Here is a 20,476-nt window from a genome sequence, read left to right as displayed (position 1 = left end):
CACGCACCACGCACCAGCGCTGTGCCCACTGGGCCTCTGGACCGGGGCAGCGGCATCCCCGCCCTAAAGGCCATCTTGGACAAAGGGATGGCGCCAAAAGGGAAGCTTGGCGTGGGCAGGGAGCTGGAGCCAGGTGGCAGCCGGTGCCTGCGACGGCCAGGCTGGGGCTGGGCCGAGGAGCCCACACCGAATGGAAGTCGCTTCCTCACCCTCGGCCAGCCTCGTCCACGGCAGAGCTGCCCGCCCGCCGCGCTGGAGCGATCCTGTCTCTCAGCCTCCCTCGGCCTTTTTCCTGCCCCTCTGCCCTGAGTAGGTACAAAATAGTCAAAGCCAAAACTCACTGGGAATGTTTTCTGGCCTTCATTCTCGCCCAGGAGGACAGCAGCCCATGACAAAGTCCACGACAGAGACACAGCCTTGAGGGACGACACAGGCAGGCTCCTGTGCGTTGGGCCGCCCGGAGGGCCAGGCAGGGAGGGTTTGCGGCAAACCAAATGTCTTCTTTACAATACTTAAGCCTGCTTTGCAATTGTGACCTTTTCTGAGAAAAATTTAAAACAATATTGTCAATCTCGAGTTTTGAAGGTTTTTCCTGCTGGTTCTGGCCTCTTTCGTAGGCAAAAATAATTATTTTTCTTCAAGTACGTCCAGGGTTAAAAATGAAATTGGACTTACACTTGGTCCAGAATGCTCTCCTCTAACAAGATAGATCAGCCACTCGACAGTGCTGGACATGTGAGCGCCTGTCACCACCGAGGGCACCACCCCAGGACCAGAGCCAGGAGGCGGTGTCCTCAGTAACCCGGCCTCTGGAGGCCCCCGAGTGGTCTTCTCTAGCAACTAGTTCACTTGCTTTCTAGATAGTGGATAATGGCTTAAATAAATAAATAAGATATTTGTTAATACACTTCTCTATTTATAGCTCATCTAAAATGCTATCGGGCCGGGGATTTAGCGCAGTGGTTCCGGGGCCTGCTTCGCAAGCGCAAGAACCCGAGTTCGATTCCCGGTACCAAAGCCAAACAAAATAAAATGCTCTTGGTGGTGTTCTGTTTGTAAATAGGCTTAAAAAACAATGTCCTTTGTGTATAAATTTGTTGACTGCTTCTAGAAGATTCTTAAATGGATACTGTGTTTTCACAGTTCATCTGCAGGAGGAATAACCAACTTGTAGTTTCAAGAATCAGGGGGAAAACTACAGTACTTTCCTCTAAAAAAAAAAAAGATGTGACACTTGCTGTTGGAGGAGACCTGTCTGCACGGTCTGAGGGACTCGGTTTGCTACTGGATGCGAAAGAGCAACACTATATGGAAGGCAGTAAGAAAAGACTCATTTGGCAGTTGTCAGTGGTTGATTTTGTTCTCTAGAACTTGAGAAGTTAGAAGAACAACACTGAAAACTTCTAGCAACAACCGTAGAGATGACGAGAACAGGCGGGGACACCTTACCCGGAGAGGCCTTCGGCGTTGCAGCGTGGCCAGCCTGCGAGGTTACAGTTCAAGAATCACTCGTCCAGGGTGCTCTCTGTCTCCGTTACGTTCCCGGTCTTTCACAAACAGTATTCAAGAGCGAATGGGTTACTTCCACTTTACTCCCAACCATTGTCTTTGATCATGTGGGCAAGCTCAATAATAAATTTTCCTTCCTTATATTTCTGACTGCTCTCAAAGGCATGTTCCTTGGGGGGAAAGCAGAGAGAGAAGGTTTCAGGACAGGATATGTTTCATCTTTTAACTTCTCCACACTCTTGGCAAAGAGAAAAAAATCTCTCGTGTCATCTGTAGCAGATGATCCCCGAGCCAAGTGCTGACCGGGTGCTGGGTGTCCCAGGTGACGCGTCCGAGGGGCACACGCAGTTGCTCCTTGTGGTCTCAGGGCAATGTTCCGTGTTTACCAGGGCCAGGGGTGAGCTGAGTGCTTGAGTGCTTGTCTGGCATGCTTTTCCTTTTTCTTTTTTCCCCTCAGTACTGGGGATCGAACCCAGGGCCTTCCCACTGAACTGTATGTCCAACCCCTTCCAATTTTTATCTTTAGACAGTGTCTTGCTAAGTTGCAATCGTCCTGCCCTCCCAACTTGCCTGGCGTGAGTCAAAGCCCTGGGTTCCATCTCCAGCACACACAGGCACAGAGATCTGCTTACAGGACAGACAGAATGTGTGGTGCAATTCAGGAGGCGTGGACAAGAGTGGCATTAATAAAAGCGACATGACGGAAAAACAGGTCAGAGGTGTTCAGGTGAGCACCGGCCTTCTCTGGGGAAGGACCGTGTCACACCGTGTGTGTGGCTTCATGCTAGGTGCTGAGGACACAGATGCCTGGAGTCATGCCCGGCAGACAGGAGAGATGGCCCAGCGGGGACAGGTGCAGCAACAGAGATGCATCCGGTACAGCACCGTGGAGGGGGACAGGGCTGTGGGGGGGCATGGAGCAGGTGCTGGGGACCCCTGAAGGCTTCAGAGCCTGGCTCTGTGTGGGGAATCTGGGAGACCAGAAATGGTCAAGAGTTCAAGAACCAGGGAGTGCAGGCAGCCTGGACACGAGGAACTCCAAAGCCAGAAAGAATGTGGGAGATGCTTTCAGGAAAGGAGGGCACCAGGCAAAGCAGGCATCTCAAACGCTAAAGCCAGGGTGTGGCAGTGCTAGGAGAGAAGCCAGGCACAGCGGATGTTTGGAAGCTGCCCGACGAGGTGGTCAGGACGGTGCCGAGCTGCTGTGGCCCAGGGCAGGGAGGGCGCAGCAGATGACAGCGGGCGCTGGACAGTGGCAGGAGCAGGGAGTGAGCACCGTGCTGGCCTCGCAGGGAGGGGACCTCAGAGTCTTGGGTCAGTGGGGAGGGACGCCAGGCCTGTGGGTGGGGGCGGGAGAAGGACGTGAAGGCCGAAGGCTGGAGGGAACTTCCAGCTCCGGGCCTGGGGAGAAAGTGCGGCCTCAGAGAGAGGAGAGACCGCCGGTGGCAGACAGGCTTTTGCTCCACCCCAGCAGGGCCGGCTGCCCCAGAGGTGAGAGCGGTCTTACAGCAGCCCCTTGGGCTGTGGGGCCCAGGCCCACGTGTAGCCACGTGCAGCGCAGGGAACAAGGTGGGCCCTGGATCTGCACCGTCCCTGACCGGCTTCCAGAGGAACTCCTGGAAAGTGTGTCGGCTCCGACTGTGATGCCATCTCCCCGCCGCGCGGTGTGGTCACTGCACAGCCCACATCAGAGGCCGGTACTCACATACTTCCACCCAAGCGTGGTCTTGCAGTTCTCACAGTAGATGTCTGCGACCGCATGCAAGCCGGTGAGAAGGACCCTCTCCTCGGCGGGGCCGCAGCCCACGTTCACCCTGTGGGGACATGGGTGGCTGTCAGGTGGCCCCCTTTCCTGGCCTGCTGCTAGCTCCCCCACCCTGGCCCAGCTCTTGTCATTAAAAGACCAGCAGGAACAGGGAGGACTCCTGGGAGAGGGCACTGCACCTCTCAGCTGCGAGCTGCAGGCCACCACCTGCGTGCAGAGGGAGCGACTGTTCTGGAGGGCGTGCGGACACTGGGAATGGACCCAAGGCCTCCTGCAGGTGTGGTGCGCAGTCCGCCTCTGAGCTCCAGCCCTGGCCTGGGAATAACGTCTTTTTTTTACATTTACATCTTAACGGTATTTTCAAACTGTGTCCTGTTTTAGGAATAACTTTTTATATCCCCAGAAGAATGCCGACACAGAACAGGCTGACAGGCTAAATCCTCAAATAAAATAGCACTTTCAGGAAACTCCTGGACCAGGGTCAGATACAGGCACTGACTAGGTAACTCGAGACCGCGGTGGACTGCTCTGTGGATTCCAGCTCCGAGTCACTGACCAGGTGGACCAACGCCATCTACCCGACCGCAGGCCGCAGCGCGTAAGTACTCACACGGAGTTGAAGAGGTAGGCTCGTCCTTGGCTGCCCTGAAAGGACTGCAAAGAAGAAGCAGGTGTTAGAAGACTGGTTGTGGCCAGGGCCCAAGGATGGCTTCTCTGCATCCGGAATGAACCCGGGAGGGGGGTGAGATCATGGGCGCAAGAACCAGAGAGGCGACCACTCTGACAGCCCGAAGCCTCTCACAGGCTCCACAGCCTCCCCCGGACAGGTGACAAAAGAGCAGATTCAAAGTCCCTTCAAACTCCACCGCCTCGACCGCTGATGGTAATAGTCACCAAATATCACGAGCTGCTTTTGAGTCTACAATGACGCAGGAAGTGGCTAATGCTGTCGCTTCAACATTCTGCCAATGACTAAAATCATGGCACCTCCCGCCTTTTTTTTTTTTGGTACTGGAGATAGAACTCGGGCTCTTGCGCTTGCGAGGCAGGCATGGAACCATTAAGCCAAGCCCCTGGCCCTCTTTAATTTTATTTTGAAATAGGCTAATTGGACCTTGTGAGCCTCCCGCCTCAACAGCTGAGATCACAGGTATGTGTCACTGCATGTGGCTTTTTGAACTCCTGGGCTCAAGCGATCCTTGGCCTCCCAGGTGGCTGGTGCCAATATGTTATTTTAATGTGTGATTATCAGCGTAATGTCTTCTCAAATTAAAAAAAAAGCAGAGCCTCCAGTTGGCCCTTGTTAAGTTATTTCACCTGAGCATCAACCTTTGTTTTAAGCACCGAGAGGCCTTTTTCTACCTTGCTAGGTGCTAGGCGTGTTTTTGGATTTGATTCGCGGTGGGGACTGAGTCACGGCCTCACACATGCTAACCACATGCTAACCACATGCTCTACCGCGGAGGTGCTCTCAGCGCATCGTTGTTCTATTTGTTTTGTTCCGGAGATTAAACTCAGGACCTTATGCTTGCCAGGCAGGCCCGGCACCACTGAGCTAAATCCCCAGCCCAGTGTTCAAATTTTTAAAACAGCTTTTACATGCCGAGTGTGGTGGCATATACCTGGAATCCCAGCACTTGGGAGGCTCAGGCAGGAGGACTGCCTCAAATTCAAGGCCAGTATGGGCTACATAGTGAGTTCAAGGCCAATCTGAAATAACAGCAAGACTGTCTCAAAAAACAAATACATACATACAAACAGCTTTTAGACTTAAAAGGAGTAGGCCCTCAGGCAGATTAGGAATATTATTCTATATTGAATTTTACTAATTGTCTTATAGGCTTTTCCACATCCTGATCAGCTGTCAACTTTTTAGACTGAATTTCCTAATTATCTTGCTTCCTCTTCACGTCCTCAGGTTTTTGCCAAGGTTTGGATCAGCGACTGGAGCAGGTGTATGATTCAGAGTCAGACTTTAGTCTTCTCAGAGCACAGGGCAACCCGATGCTATAAACCGGGGCCAGGAAATAAAATGGCTTAGGCTTTGTAGGCTGCTGGGCCTCTGTTACAACTACTCTGTCAAAGCAAAAAGTAGCTTTAGGCGACTGGAAACAGGTGAGCACACCTGTGACCCAAGAAAAGCACACAGAAGCAGGTGGGGGTGTCAGGCTAGGCTACACTGCACGCATGGCTCAGGAGCTACAGAGGCCATTTTATTATTTTACTTTTTATTTATTTAGGTACTGGAAATCGAACTCGGGACCTTGGGCTTACGAGGCAGGAGGCAGAACCACTGAGCTAAATCCCCGGCCTAGAGAGGCCATTTTAGCAACTGAAGCTGCCTTCAACAAGAAGGGGCTCCCTTGGATGAGGGGACTCCTAGCTGGGTGACAAAGATGGACTCGGAAACTAACAAACGCCTGTGAGGAAGGACCCCAGCCTCAAGTGTACTGGAATCTACTTCACATAGTAAACGTTCTGCCGGGCAAGTGATGCCCATCTGCAAAGCCAGCTACTTGACGGAAAGTTAGAAGCCAACCCGGGCAACTAGCAAGACCCTGTTTTAAAAAGGGCTGGGCCAGGTGTGGTGGAGCACACCTGTAATCTCAGCACTCAGGAGGCTGAGGCAGGAGGATTGCCACTGAGTTCGAGGCCAGCCTGGGCTACATAGCAAGTTCAAGGCCAGCCTGAATGACATAGTGAGACCCTGTCTCAAAAAAAGTAAAAAATAAAAAGGGTTGAAAACACAGCTCAGTACTGGGAAAAAATATTCTTTTAATATTTATTTATTTTGGTACCAGGGGTTGAACTCGGGACCTTAAGCTTGTGGAGGCAGGTGGTGGCACCGCTGTGCTAAGTCCCCGGACCTGTTCCTTTAATGTTTTGATCACGTCCTCTGACTGGAATAACGACACGAGAGGAAGAGTTTCCTGTCCCTGTCATCTTCGCATCAGCTCCAATGCAAGGCCTCACATGTGATGGCAGCCTGGGGGCCCGGAGTTTGGTTCTGGGAATCTTCCCACTCTGAATGCTATGGATGATGGTTTCTTTCCACTCCCTTCTGAGCTAGCTTGTGCGCTTGAGGTAAAGTTAAGAACAGTTAATGGCATGGAGGTTCTTTGAAAGAAGCATCTCAGATTTCTTCCGGCTCCCCTAATGATGAATACACTCAGAATTCTCCACTTGATGATGGTGTCTGACCTTGACCATGCATTGCGGGGAGGTCATGGCTGTCAATCCCTCATGACACCGGTTCACGCCCTAAGATGGCGTTGGAAAACAAGGTGCCCAAGAAGACTGCTTTCCTGAACCCTCTACAGAGGCAAAGCAGCCGGGAGCAACATGACAGCAGAAACAGCACAAACTGCCCTTGCCATTTTTACTCCAGATGAACAGAAATGAGACAACCTCTTATTACTACTAAGACGACGTCCTTCTAAGTAAGTTAAACAGAAGCCGAAGCAGAGATGCAGGAAAGGGGCAGCCTCCTGCGGCACCTTCACACGGTCTGGTGCTGCTGGGAGGAGTCAGTGACGGCCCTCGAGGCGGGGCAGGTGAGGACCGCGTTCCGGGAAGGCTGATCCGTTCATCCCTTTTGGGTTGTTCCAGCTGCTCCCACCTGGCTGAGCCTAAACATCACACACTGCTAATAGAGGAGGAAGGGGAAGGTTCGGTACTTCCACCTCTAAGGGAGTTCTTGGCCCTGTCCCTAGCGACAACCCCGGTGGTCAGGCCTTGTGGATAGTTGGTGTTTGGGAGCTTTGCTACCACTGCGCTACACCCCCAGCCCTGGGCTATTTTCTGAGCAGCCTCTGTGTGCGTGTGTGGTGGGGAGTATCGGGGAGTGCGGTACCACTGAGCTGTAATCCCAGCCCTTTTTTCATTCTTATTTTGAGACAGGGACTGAGTCACTAAATTTGACTCAAACCTGTGATGCTCCCGTCTCAGCCTCTCTCAATGCAGGAGTTACAAGTGTGCACCACCATGCCCGATGTTCTTCCTTAACTATTCTGAGTTTTTGAAAAAGTTCTTGGGCTGGGATGTAGTTCAGAGGTAGAGCACTTGTCTAGCATGTGTGCAGCCCTTGGTTCAATCCCCAGCACTGAAAAAACAAGGACTCTCTCAATTTCTTATTAAACTATTTCTAAATAGCTTATAAATAAAGATTTTCTAGATTGCTTTCATTTCTTCGATGTTCTCTTAACTCGGCTCTGACAAATCACGGCCTCATCTCCTTCTTGATTTACAGAAGTCCTGTGGCGGCCTTGTGACACCACTGCCAAAATCACCACAAGACCTAGCCTGGCCACATTTATACGTAAATCGTTCAGAAGTCAGTAACGGTTAAACATTCAGCTACTAAGCAAGAACCAGAGTGGCAAAGAACCGCCGTGGCAGCGCATTTCACCAGTTTCAGGGTGCAAAGCACTTGCCTTAGAGATCAGCTCGTCGTGGTTGGCCAGGTGGGCTCTGCAGTGGACGCAGCTGTACGTGCGGTGACAGCTCGGCAGGTAAGCTTGGAAAGTTCTGGACTTGGTCACCTTCACCATGTCTGCTGCGAGCTCCTCACTCGGCTCAGGGCTCACACTGGAAGGACCGTGGCTCTGCCGGGCTCTGTGACAAAAGCAGCACTGGAGGATGTGCACAAGAGCCGTTGCTGTGTGGGACGGTGTGTGGCGCTGTCCACACCGCTGGGAGGAGAGAAAACCTCACAACCTGTCAACAGATCAGACAGAGCCGAGGGTCACAGGGAGAATGAGATGCACAACCACTACCCGGTGCAATGACTGAGATACAGGATGGCCAAAAGCCGCCTGTGCTTGCTAACTTTTATAACGGGAAATAGAAAAGTGACAATTTTATCGAATTTACTTAATACAAGTATCAAGCGACTGAAGTGACGCCCGGCCGAGTGACACTCCAGGTGGCCGGGACGTAAACGGAAGCGCTGCCCGAGTGACGCTGGGGTGGACTGTAGGTGGTGAAGAATTGCGTTTAGGGTCCACGTCGTGAAGCATGGCGAAGGAACGGGCCCAGAAATTCACAACCGAACCACGTTTGTGGTGCCGGGACTGGACCCCGGCCTGTGCGAGCTGCACTTCCAGTCACACCGGCATCTGCACTCGGAAACTCTTAGCCGCCCCACAGCCAGGCGGACGTGGCGGGGCACTGTTTCTACACCTGAAGGGTTGAGAAGAGCACCTGACGACGCCCACCGTGCGCCATTTGGCTCTAGAGGACAGGAAGAAGTAGCAGCTGGGCCCATCCCAAATGGAAGCCCAGTGACAGGCGTGAGGGAGGGAGCCGGCCGGCGTTAGCTCATCTTCGGTCTTACCAGTCCCGAAGGAAACCTTCAAAACGTACCAACTCATACGGTCAAATGGTCTATGATCTATAGTCAAAAAGAACTCAGACTATCCAGCGGGGGGCAGGGTCGTATTTTCACCAAACAGCGCTGGGGAAACTGGGTCTCCACACCCGAAAGAAGAGCTGGCAAAAATGAACTCAAAATGAATCAGATACCCACGTGTGAAAGCTAAAACTACAAAATCTTAGAGAAACCATACAGAGAGAGAGAGAGAAGCTTTTATGATACTAGATTGGCCACGATTCCTTGGATACAACACCGAAATCACAGGCAACAAAGGAAAAAAACAGATACATGACATTTTATGAAAATTTAAAACGTTTGTGCTTCAAAGGAATTTTTTTTCCATTTTTTTGAGACAGGGTCTCACTATGTAGTTGAGGCTAACAGGCTGGTCTTGAATTCATAGCGATCCTCCTGCCTCAGCCTCCATAGTGCTGGGATTACAGGTGTGTGCCACCACGCCCAGCTCAAAGGACTTTTAACAACAGGGTATTAAAGTAACCAACAGAATGGAAGAAAATATTTTCAAGTATATCTGATACACTGTTAATATCCAAAATATATAAACTTCAGTCAACCAACACACACACACAACCCTGACGGACTTTTTGAGACAGGGTCTCACTTGTAGTTCAGGCTGACCTTGAACTTGCAGTAGTGCTCCAACCTCAGTCTCCTGAGTGCTGGGATTACAGGCGTGTACTACCATGCCCAGTCAAATCTTACTTAAAAATGGGCCGCGGAAACGATGCTACAAAGATATGCAAAATTACACATTTAAAAATGGTTAAGATGGTAGGTGTCGTAAATATTTATCACGATTATTTTTGAAAAGCATCTTTGCATATTTAAAATAACATCAAAGGAACCAAGCAGGGGAGTCCACGGCCGATTCAGCCATCCTTTCCCCGGCGCGGGAGCTGACTTGTTGAGACAGACACCCTGCAGGAAAGGTGAGCACACAAGGATTTCCTTCGGAGCAAACAGAAAAGGGTTCCCCCATGAGCTGAGGACTCGCAGTGGCTCTGGCCCCAGAGCCTGTGCCCCCTTGTGCTTGGTGCACCGGCCAGTGTGGCCTCCTCTTCCCGTGCCCCTCCTGTCCTGGACGCAGCGGCTCTCCTCACTGCCCAGACACTCACACTGGAGAGCCACCCTCTAACGCGTGTGAGCTGCAGACAACACCATCTCCCCGTGCCCGCCGCCCCGATGGAACCGGCTTGGGTCTTGAGAAGACACCTGATCCAGCCGGTGTTTCCCTCTCTGCGCTGAGGCTGTCGTCTGCTCACGGCAGGGCAGCTGGGCTCCTCCCTCCCTGTGCACCCGGGGGCTCCAGGTTGGTCCCCTGCAGGGTGCGGCCGTGGACAGCACCCTCCTGGGACACGCGCACCCGCGCTCCGAAACACTGGCGACAAAGAGCCTCCCTGCCGCAGAGGAGTCCCCACTCACCTTCCTCCCTCACAACTTGACGTGGTCCACGTCTTAAATTTTTACCGCCCAGCAGGTGGAAGACAGCATCTCCTTGTAGTTTTCATTTACTTCACCCGGTGGCTCCTGCGAGTGCACATGCGTCCCCCTGCGTGACGTCCCTGTCCGAAGTCTTTGTTCCTTTTCTATCAGTTGCCCACCCTCCCCTTACTGATTTGCAGTTCGGTGCCTGAAGCGCTCATCAAACAGCACAGCAGGGGAGGCTCCCGACTCTTGGGGTGCTGCGGTCACCTGAGCCTGTCCCCACCACGCTGGGCCGCAGGCAGAGGCGCACGGCTGCCCTGAGCGCAGGGCAGCGGCCAGCTCCGCCCAGGCTGTCTCGGGTGACGCAGACTTCTGAGGTGCCTCCTCCTTCTTCTTCTTGGACCGGGGATCGAACTCGGGACTTTGCGCTGTGCCGCCGAGGCGCGTCTGGCACAGTGCGTGGTTAGGTGTGTCAGGTGTGTCACATGCGGGCACATGTGCGCGCTCCAAGCCTGCTCATACTCAACATCTAGCCACGTGATGCCTACCAGAGAGTCTGGATTTAAAAAGTAAACGCTAAATGAAAAAAAAAGATGGTTTGAGCGTTCACAAAAACCAACTCCCGTTTGTAAAACCGTGCTATGCCACAAATTTGGACGAACTCTCCCACCGAGAAACCTAAACGTGCTGTCAAAACGAAAGGACGTTTCATTTGCTGACTGCCTGCAGCCCTGGGATTTGAACCCAAAGAGCACTGAGCGACGTCTACAAAGCTTTACTCGTATGTTCACACAATATACAGTGCACAATATACGCGCACGCGTTATGTGGGCACTGTACAGTGACCCTGCGCCTTCTTCTGGAAGGGGCTGTGTTATGTCAATAATAACGACTGTTAAGAATGGTTCTCTGTCCACGCACAGCTGTCTTACTCACAACAGTGCAGCTCCTCCGTGCCGTCCAGGGAGGCATGAATCCAACTCTCCCCTCGTCTCCGGTGTGAGGGTGAGTTCCTGACTCAGAACGACCGGTAATGAGAGCGCCCCTTCTCTTATCAAGAGGGGTGTGTCAGTGGATGGGTGTTTATCTACTTATGGGTGGATACTAGGGACAGTTATAAAATTTAAGGAAAATAAACCCTAGGGGTTTTTTCCAGTTAGCGAGCTTTATGAATACATCCGTCTATAAAAAAGAAAATGTAAACTACAAACTGCAAACAAAACAAATAAAAACAATTAAATAAAACACATGACATGCAGGGATGAACAACAAATAGGGAATCTTGCTGATAGTGTGGAAGTTTTTATTCACCTTCCACTCTATTCCAGATTTAATACTAAAACCAAAGTTTCCCGTGATCTTTTAAATTATATACCAAGTATGTCACATTTTTACATTAAGATACTTTTCACTGAAATTTGTTCAAATCTCACAGACAAGATTCTCATACCCAAACCTTATAAAATATTGTAGGAAGAAAACTCACAGTTAAAAGATCTCCTTTAGCCTGGTGTGGTGGCGCACACCTGTAATCCCAGCACTCGGAGGCTAAGGCAGGAGGATCACTGTGAGTTCGAGACCAGCCTGGGCTACACAGTGAGTTCCAGGTCAGTCTCAACTACATAGTGAGATCCTGTCTCAAACAAACAAACAAACAAACAGATTTCCTTTTTTGAACATTTTGGAAGACAAATCTTCAGCTTTCCTTTCAAGTGTTTTCTTTGCACAGGGAATAGCCAGGACTTTGCATTCCTTTACCATTTACCTGGAATAACCAGTCTGATCATCAGACAGTAGAGACTGGCTTTTCTAGACAGCAGGTAGGACCAGGTCACCACCCCGCCCACTGTAAACGCCCCATCGGTGTGGTCCCGGAGCCCACACGAGCGAGTGCAGCACAGCGATGGCTCTGTCCACCACGCCCTCAGCCCCCTGCATTGTCCCCAGGCTCCACAGGGTCTGTTCTTAAGGCCACCACACTGCTCTTTTACTCTTGGACGTTTCCTGATGGGTCCGTATTCATCCATATCCCTCTTCAGTATAGTCATAACAGCCTGTTTTAACAAGATGTAGAGAAATACTTATTGGTGCAGATTTCTCACTATTTTTATATTCCGTTCTTCATGTCAAAGATCAGCTGGAAAAAAGAGACACAGGCCAAAAATCAATTGTTTTCACTTCTTTGCTCTGTCTAGAAACACCCTGGAGAACATTTAAGAAGAAAATCTTTGAAAATAGTTCACACTTCTTTCATTATTACAGATGTAAACATCTATCATGGTCTTGTTGTTTTGAGACAGACTCTTGCAATGACCTTGTGAGCCGCCTCTCAAGTGCTGGGATTACAGGCACTGCCGTCACGACAAGGCCCCAGCTGGTCTGGAACTCGTATCCCTCCTGCCTCAGCCTCCTGAGCAGCTGGGATTACAGGAGCGCACACAGGACCAGTTTAGGGTCTCGTCTTAAAGGCATCAGGATGCTGAGGGGACAGTGAGGAACAAGCAGCACCTAGAACAGCACGACCCACGGAGTAAGTCAAGGATGGTAGCTGCTTTTGACTGAAAGCAAACCTGGGCTTCTGTTTCCAAGTCCAAGGCCAGCCCCATGCGGCGTGATGAATGCACCCCCTACCCCTGGCCACAGAGCAGTAAGCTTAAGATGGCCTCGTATGGATTCACAGCCGAAATTCCCATCTGTGAGAAGTTTCGTGACTTCACAGTAGGTGAATTTCATTTAAAATGGCTTTAAGCCGAGATTTGTGCAACACACCTGGCAGGAGAAGGCACAAATTTACTCTGGAAGAAATATCTGCATCCCATACCGGAAAAATCCCCACATGCAGTCAGGTGCGGTGGCGCATACCGGTAATTCCAACTCCCTGGGAGGCTGAAGCAGGAGCCTCAGTCCCAGCCTGGGGAATTCAGAGAGACCCGGTCTCAAAATAACAAATAAAAAGGTGAGGGAGAAGGCTCAGTGCAAAAAACCCCGAGTTAAGTCCCTCAGCGCCACGGAAAAGAAAACAAAATTGAAATGGGGGAAGGGAGGGAGAGAGGAGAGAGAGAGAGAAAAGAAGAAAAGCAAAGCACTAAGAAGGAGTTCATAAGAATGGGCAGAGACAAGGAGCAGGAGGAGGCTCACGTGAAGACTCTGCCTTCAAGGCTGCGCGCAGGGGAGGGGACGCCTCCGCTCACTTTTAATGGCGGTAAATGATGCGGAACACAGGGAACAGCAAATGACAAGAAGGCGGTGCTGGAGATCTGGAGAAAGACAGAAGTAGAACTTTCGGAAATAAACACCATTAAACAACAGACTGAGCAGTACGAAGACAGTCGAAAAACTCACTAGTGAACTGGAGATAAACGGGAGTAACTGATTGCTGTCTTTAATTCTGGAAAAATTCTGTATCTACAGACTTAAAGTGCCTACGGATAGATTAAAAAATAAAGCTACACAGCAGTGGGACTGCAGAACACCAAAGAAAATGAAAAGAAGTCTTAGACATTGGAGGAAAAATCGTCAATTCAAGAGAACAGCTTCCTAAATAACTACAATCCCAGAATTCACATCCCGTGAGAATGTCTTTTACTCATTTTCAGGCAGCTACGACCACAGGAAGTTCGGGAACATGCTGCCCGGACACAGAGATCGGAATGTACGGCACACGTTACAACCTGCGTTCATCCCACGTCGCCACCGACCCTCCTCAGAGACCCCGCTGCGAGCACCTGCCCCGCTCGCCACCTCCCGGAGGAGCCGTCACGGGAGGCGCGACCAGCCGCGCAGTGGACAGGGCGCAGGGCGCCACCCGGCAGAGGGGCACCGGGCTCGTCAGACCCGGCACAGCGCGCCTTCGGCTCTTTCCCAAAGTCACAACGACCACGGGAGGAAACCGCCGACAATGGACTCGGGAAGACACGAAAGAATTCCGAGTGGCTTCAGGAAGGGGCCAGGATACGGGATACGTGTACGCGAGGCCAGGGGAGCGTTCTGAGGGGTTAACGGCAACACGTCTTTTACTGCAATACAAGGGAAGAAGGGAAGGGGGAAGAGGGCAGGGCAGGGCAGGGCAGGGGAGGGGAGGCGCTCCACGGGGACCAAAGATGTGAGGGAATTTCCTTACCTGTAAAGAGACGGCCACAAAACAGACAGCACGGCCACGCTTAACGGTAAAAGAAAACATTCTGCCCGACATCAGAAATAAAATCAGGATGTCTTCTACATCACCTTGATTCAATACTGTACTCAAGTCCCACCCAGCTCAGTAAGAAATCAGGCAAAAGGATTATAAGGGAAAATCCACTCTCACAAAAAGATTCCTAGGAAGGGATCGAAAGACCTTTACAGAGTATAAAACATAGGGGAATGGGGAAAAAATAAGAACCAAGATATAGTATGTATAAGTACCAATTTTCAATGATGAATGCCATTATATTGTATACCTACAATGTACCAATAAAATTAATTTTTAAAAAATAGGGCCTGGGAATTAGTTCAGTGGTTCCATTGCCTGCCTTGCAAGCTCAAGGTTCTGAGATCAATGCCTGGTACCAAAAATAAATATATGAAAGAAATAGGAAAAAAAAAAAACCCAAAACAAAAAACTCTGAGGAACATTTTTAAAAACCCATAGATACTGGGGTGTGGTGGCACACACCTATAATCCTGGCATTAGGGGGTGCTGAGGCAGGAGGATTGCCATGAGTTTGAGGCCAGCCTGGGCTACACAGTGAGTTCAAGGCCAGCCTGAACTATGTAAGGAGACCCTGTCTGAAAACACCGAACCAAACCAAACCAAAAACAAACAAAACAAACAGAAAGCTATTGTCAAGATGTGAATTATCCACTGTTGTTATTATTATTATTGGTACTGGGGATCGAACTCAGGTCCTTGCGCTTGTGAGGCAGGCAGTTGAACCACTGAGCTAAATTCCTGGCCCCACAATTAATTCTTTAATGCAGTCCAAATCAAGAAGCAGCAATTAAAGTGTGAGTGAGCGAGTGTGTGTGTGTGTGTGTGTAAAGACAAAGGCATTTTTTTGTAGTGCTAGAGGCTGCACTGAGGGTCTTGCACAATCTAGGCAAGCTCTCTACCACTGGGCTACACCGTCAGCCCAGACTTGATTCTAAAACTTATCTTACAAGTGTCACAAGGCCAAACTGTCAAGAAGCTCTTGAAGCAGAGCCAGATGGAAGGCGCCTGGCGTCCTGGAGAGTGTGTGCTGTCCTTCTCCATGAGGGTCACTCGGTGAGAGTGGACACAGGACAGACCCAGGCGTCGGGGAGAAACCAGATAGTGCACAGGTGGTTCCGCAGCTCAGGGGCAAAGAGTAAGTTTTCAAAAATAATAGTGAGGACCAACTCCGCAAGGAATCTACAGGAAAAGAAAAGTCTCAAACTGTAAAGAAAAACTGATAGGGGCTGGGGATTTAGCTCAGTAGATCCTCTGCCTGCCTCTCAAGTGCAAGGACCCGAGTTCAATCCCCAGTACAAAAAAAGAAAAAGAAAAATTGATAGCCACGATTCTCAACAGAGATGACTACACAGCAAGACAGGCTATTAAGTCATGCTGTGCCAATCCTGAATTTTTCCTTGGGTTTCTTTAGATCCAAGGACAAGACTACACAGATAGCCCCAAAACTACATTTTAGACCAGTGGACTACAGTTTTGTTCCACCTGGAACCCAGCTCACCTCATGGCTTTGTCCCATAAAACACATTTGAGAAGTTGGGTGAGTGGGCGGCCCATCTTCGGGTCCCTCTTCTGTCTCTCTTAGAAGCTATCTTTCTCTCAGTAAAATTTTCCTACTCTTTTAAAAAAAAACTTTACATTTTATTAATTTTATCTTTTGCCCTAACTATATACTTTTATGAATTTGAATCCAGGCCTCTCTTCACCCTTACTCTTTTTTTTTTGGTTTTTTGAGACAGGCCCAGCCCCTTCCTCCCACTTTTGATAAAGTCACTGACATGCCCTGGGGGGTCACGGAGATAAATATCAAGTGGACACCACTCTGTGAGCCCAGCTCCATCTCCGGGCTCCATGCTCTGCCTGCACCTCCCAGGTCTAGGAGGACATCACAAGAGAGACGGCCAGTAGGGCAGTCAAATCCACACCAATCAGGAAAGAGTGAGCTTGTCGGACTTGTTCGAAATTCTCTTGTTTGTTTGGTACTGGGATCGAACTTAAGACCTTGCATTGCGGTGCTCCTGAGCTAAATCCCGGCTAACTTCTCTTACTTTTAAAAATTAGTTTTATTGGTACATTTAGGCATACAATGTAATAACACTCATCACTGGAAATCTGCACCTTTACATAATCCATCTTGGTTCTTATTTTTCCCCATCCCCTGCCCTCCTTTCAACCCCTCCATTCCTATCTAAAGTCTTTGCTTCCATTTTTTCCTTTTTCTCATGTTAATTCCATTCCCATCTTTCCCCCACCTCCTCCCCTTCCCCTTTGCCCCTTTTCTTCCTCACATTATCTATTATACCTTTTAGTCCTTACTTGCACTTTCAGTTTCTCACACTAGAGAAACTATTCGGTGTTTACATATGCGTCCTATTTATTTCACTTAAGGGCATCACCTCAGTGTGCATCCACTTAGCTATAAATGTCTCTAGCTTCTCATTCTTTATGGCTCAGTAGTACTCCACTTTATTAAAAAAACAACAACAACAAAAGCACATTTTCTTTATCCAGTCTCCTGTTGATGGGCAAGTGGGCTGCTTCCCAGTTTTAGCTACCATGAATTGTGCTGCTATGAACATGGGTGCGCATATGTCACTGTGGTGCGATTCTTGTAATTCTTTGGGGATAACTTATTAAACTCACGTTGAATCTTTGTTTTAATGCCTGCATCCAAGTTTCTCTCTCTACTGAAATGAGACTTACTAAACGTCTATCTTCTTTTTTCTCTCTTTTTCTTGAATCTCCCTGTAATAAAGACAACTAAGGGCATAAAGTAAGGGGCCAAGACAGACAAGAATCTTACTCAAAAACAGGTTATTCAAGTCCTTGGTGGCAGAAACACCACTCCAGGTGACCTGAATAGAGGACCATAGAAACCACCTGCTTTTGAACAAGTGCTACCATTTTATTCACTGTTGGAAAGGACAGTATCACTCATTTTAAATTCTTAGTCACCATCTAATGGGACAGCACTATGTTTTTTGTTTTGTTGTTTTTGAGACAGGGGCTCAGTGTTTAGTCCAGATTGGCCTTGAACTAACTTTGCAGCCCAGGATGGTCTTGAACTCACAGTGATCCCCCTGCCTCAGTCTCCCAAGTGCTAGGATTACAGATGTGCACCACCATGCCCAATTGTTTTTTAATTAATTGTGGTAAGAACACCTAACATGAGAGCTATCCTCTTAATAAATTTTCTGTACAAGGTATGTTGCTGTGTAAGTACAGTGTTGTACAGCTTATTCCTCTTAATTGAAATTTTAACCCTGTTTAGTGAATTTCCATTTTCCCCAGTCTCTGACAACCATGATTCTAGTCTTTGATTCTATGAATCTGACTTCTCTGGGGAAATCGTGTAAGTAGAATCATGCAGTTATCTACCTATTTAGCTTATTTTATTTAACATAATGTCTGTAACACACATCCATGTTACGTCTAATGCAACACTTTTTTTTTTGGGGGGGTAAAGCTAACTAGCAGTCCATAGACAAAGTGTGGTACAGTCAGCCTTCTGAATCTATGGGTTCCACATCCAAAAGTACGACTGGAAATACCGTGTTACAAAGGGTAAATTCCAGAAAGCACCAAAAAGTAAAACTTGAATTTGTCACGTGCTGAGTACTAACCCAAATCCACTCAAATAAAGCGATGTGTGGACAATATATTGTACCAGGCACTATATGTAATCTAGAGATGATGTAAAGAATCAGGGAGCCAGCATGCATGAGACCCTCAATTTGACCCCCAGTACTACCAAAAAAAGAAACGAAAAACATATGTAACAGAGCATGTGTAGGTTACGTGCAACGCTACACCAATCTATTCAAGACAGCTGGGCGATGGGACTCGGCCCTCCAGACCGAGGAATCACTGTGTATTCACACAGGGTTCAGCACACTGTGAAGTGACAATCTGCCAAGAATTTGGTACTTGCGCCGAACTTCAAAACTTCGTGAGTGTCTGACTGCAGGTCCCCCTGAAGGGAACCCTAGCTCCGGGGCGGGGCGGGGCGGGCGCCAAGCTCCCGCACAGTCCCCAGGGCGCATCTCCTGTCCCTTCACAAGGGACACTCGGAACCTAAGGTCCTTTTCCTGGCATGATGGCCAGGGCAGAGAAAGAAATAGTCCTGGGGAAGGAGGAGTGTCAGCCTAGGAGGAAGGCTGGGGGTTCAGCCCAGTGGTGCCCCTGCCGTGCAAGCGCAAGGTCCTGATAAAAAAAAAAAAAAAAAAAAAAGCCTAAAAGGATTTTATTTTTAAACTGATGAGGAGTTCACAGATGTCCATTTTATTAATCTTTATTAATAAAGATTATGCTATTCTTTATTAACAAATATTAATATCATTATTATAATATCACCATAAATAAATAGTGATGCTCAAACTGAGGGCTCTGCTCATGCTTGGCAAGCACTCTACCACTGAGCTAATCACTAGCCGCCTTCTTCTTTTTTCTTTTTTTGTGGTACCAGGGATCGAACTGGGGTCCTTGCACTTGCGAGGCAGGCTCCGGAACCACTGAGCTAAATCCCCAGCCCAATATTATTTTTTAAAAAGATGGTAAAAGGATATTCTATTAAGTAGAAAGTGAGTCTCCTGACAGGTGTGATGGGCCGGCTACTTGGGAGGCCGGGACGGGGAGAACACACGTTAGAGGGCACACCGGGCAACGCAGTGAGACGTCTTAAAACAAAACTTTTTAAAAGGGCTGGGCTACAGCTCCCTGGTAAAGCGCTTGTCTAGCACGTTCAAGGCCGTGGGTTCAGCCCCCAGCACATATAAGCAGAGGGAGGAAGGAGGCTCCTCCACCTCAGATCCCAGCCCCACTCTGAAGGCCAGGCAGCAGCAGTCCCTCTCGGTACTCAGGAACTCTCTACCCACACAGGACTACGTGCTTCTTCCAAACTCGTCCTACTTTGCTAAGTAACACAATATTATGCAACTATAAAAAAATCTTCCATTCAAACTGAAATTTAAAGTCCTTAGGTAGCTTTATTAAACCCAGATCGTGGCAGTCTTACTGACCAGGGCTCTGGCCCATAAAGTACCTTCAATAGCTGAGGAACAAACAAGCGATAGGAGAATCTCTCACAAGGAAACAACAATGAAAAAGTAAACGGAGCCAAAATACTACAACTACATTAGAGAGGCCGTCACTAAACGTCAGTAAGCTCGTAACACACAAATGCCTTGGGCGCAGTGGTGCACCACAGTTACAGCTACCTGGGAGGCTGACCAGGATCGCCTAGACTCGGGTGTTTGAGACCAGCCCTGTCTTAAAAGAAACATGGATGGAGGGCCGGGGAGTTAGCTCAGCGGTTCGGTGGCCTGCCTTGCAAACGCAAGGACCGGAGTTCAATCCCCGGTACCAAAAGAAAGAAAGAAACATGAAAGGAACCATGGAGCCAAGAAGCCTGCAGGTTCACCCTGCTGGCACAGCCGAGTCAGGGACCAGAATCCCCAGAGCAGTGCACAACCCAGGCCCCCACCAGGCCATTCGGGCAGGCCCGGTGCTAAGGCCCGTGTGGTCCCAAGCCAGGCCCAGGAGGCTCCAGGAAGGGTTCTGCTCTACCTGGCTACGAGGTCCTCCGGTCAGGTCGGTCTGAGGCCGCCCTGGAGTATCTTGCACCAACAGGCATGTGCTCACACCTTAGCGTGTGCAAGCTCTCAGGCCCCTACGAAACGGCACTGCTGCTAACTGGTCAGTTTCACCCCCACCTGGCCCGAGGGGACTCGCTCAGGGAGGACAGGAAGTCCCCAGGACAAGCACAAGGTCCCGAGTCCCACCCTAGAGGTGGCCTTTCAAGCCAAGCATGAAGGGCGGGAAGCAGGAAGCACACACATCACTGAGGAGCCCCCAGCGGCCCTTCACACCATTCTCCAGCTCCTCACAGCTGCTCTCCCCCCACAGGAGCCCTAACCCCGGGGCAACAGCCTGGGCAAAGCCAGGGGGTCTGTCCTGTTGATCTCCTTTCTATTCCCGGTTGTCCCCACAGCACGGTGACAGGCACTGCTGTCGGCTGAGCCCCCCGGATTTGATCACGCCCTCAAACCCCAGCTCCCCACGCCTCCGTCTCCTCAGCTTCCTTCCCTGGAACAGAGGTGACACTGTTTACCTGGACTATGGGGAGGAAACCAACGCAGTCAAACTTTGACTGAGCGTGCACGGGAATCACTAAAAGTCACCAGATGACAACAAA

The 20,476-nt window shown here is 49.7% G+C and overlaps 2 protein-coding genes across 4 annotated transcripts in view; one reads left to right on the top strand and one right to left on the bottom strand.

Moving 5' to 3' along the window:
* Ppil2 (peptidylprolyl isomerase like 2) overlaps positions 1–1,218 on the top strand; it is a 27,592-nt gene extending 26,374 nt beyond the window's left edge. The window contains exon 21 of the mRNA XM_010620656.2: positions 1,144–1,218. The gene's annotated coding sequence lies outside the window, so the exon portion shown is untranslated. The remainder of the gene's footprint in view (positions 1–1,143) is intronic.
* A 350-nt stretch (positions 1,219–1,568) lies between these two features.
* Positions 1,569–20,476, bottom strand: part of Ypel1 (yippee like 1) — a 21,879-nt gene continuing 2,971 nt past the window's right edge. Inside the window, exons 2-5 of one of the 3 annotated variants that reach the window (XM_033758709.1) lie at positions 7,708–7,990; positions 3,885–3,928; positions 3,215–3,323; positions 1,569–1,679 (exon numbers count right to left, since the gene is read on the bottom strand). In XM_033758709.1, coding sequence (XP_033614600.1) covers positions 1,590–1,679; positions 3,215–3,323; positions 3,885–3,928; positions 7,708–7,824 — 360 coding nt within the window. In that variant the 5' untranslated portion in view covers positions 7,825–7,990 and the 3' untranslated portion in view covers positions 1,569–1,589. Of the gene's footprint in view, positions 1,680–3,214; positions 3,324–3,884; positions 3,929–7,707; positions 8,599–13,819; positions 14,294–20,476 lie in introns of those variants that run through there. The other 2 variants (XM_010620660.3, XM_033758708.1) reach the window with 2 other exon arrangements.

The sequence above is a fragment of the Fukomys damarensis genome, unplaced genomic scaffold, assembly GCF_012274545.1.
Source record: "Fukomys damarensis isolate Sample0158 unplaced genomic scaffold, DMR_v1.0_HiC HiC_scaffold_34, whole genome shotgun sequence".
Taxonomy (NCBI): Eukaryota; Metazoa; Chordata; class Mammalia; order Rodentia; family Bathyergidae; genus Fukomys; species Fukomys damarensis.
The sequence above is the reverse complement of the archived record's forward strand: the minus strand, read 5'-3'. Positions and strand labels throughout refer to the sequence as shown.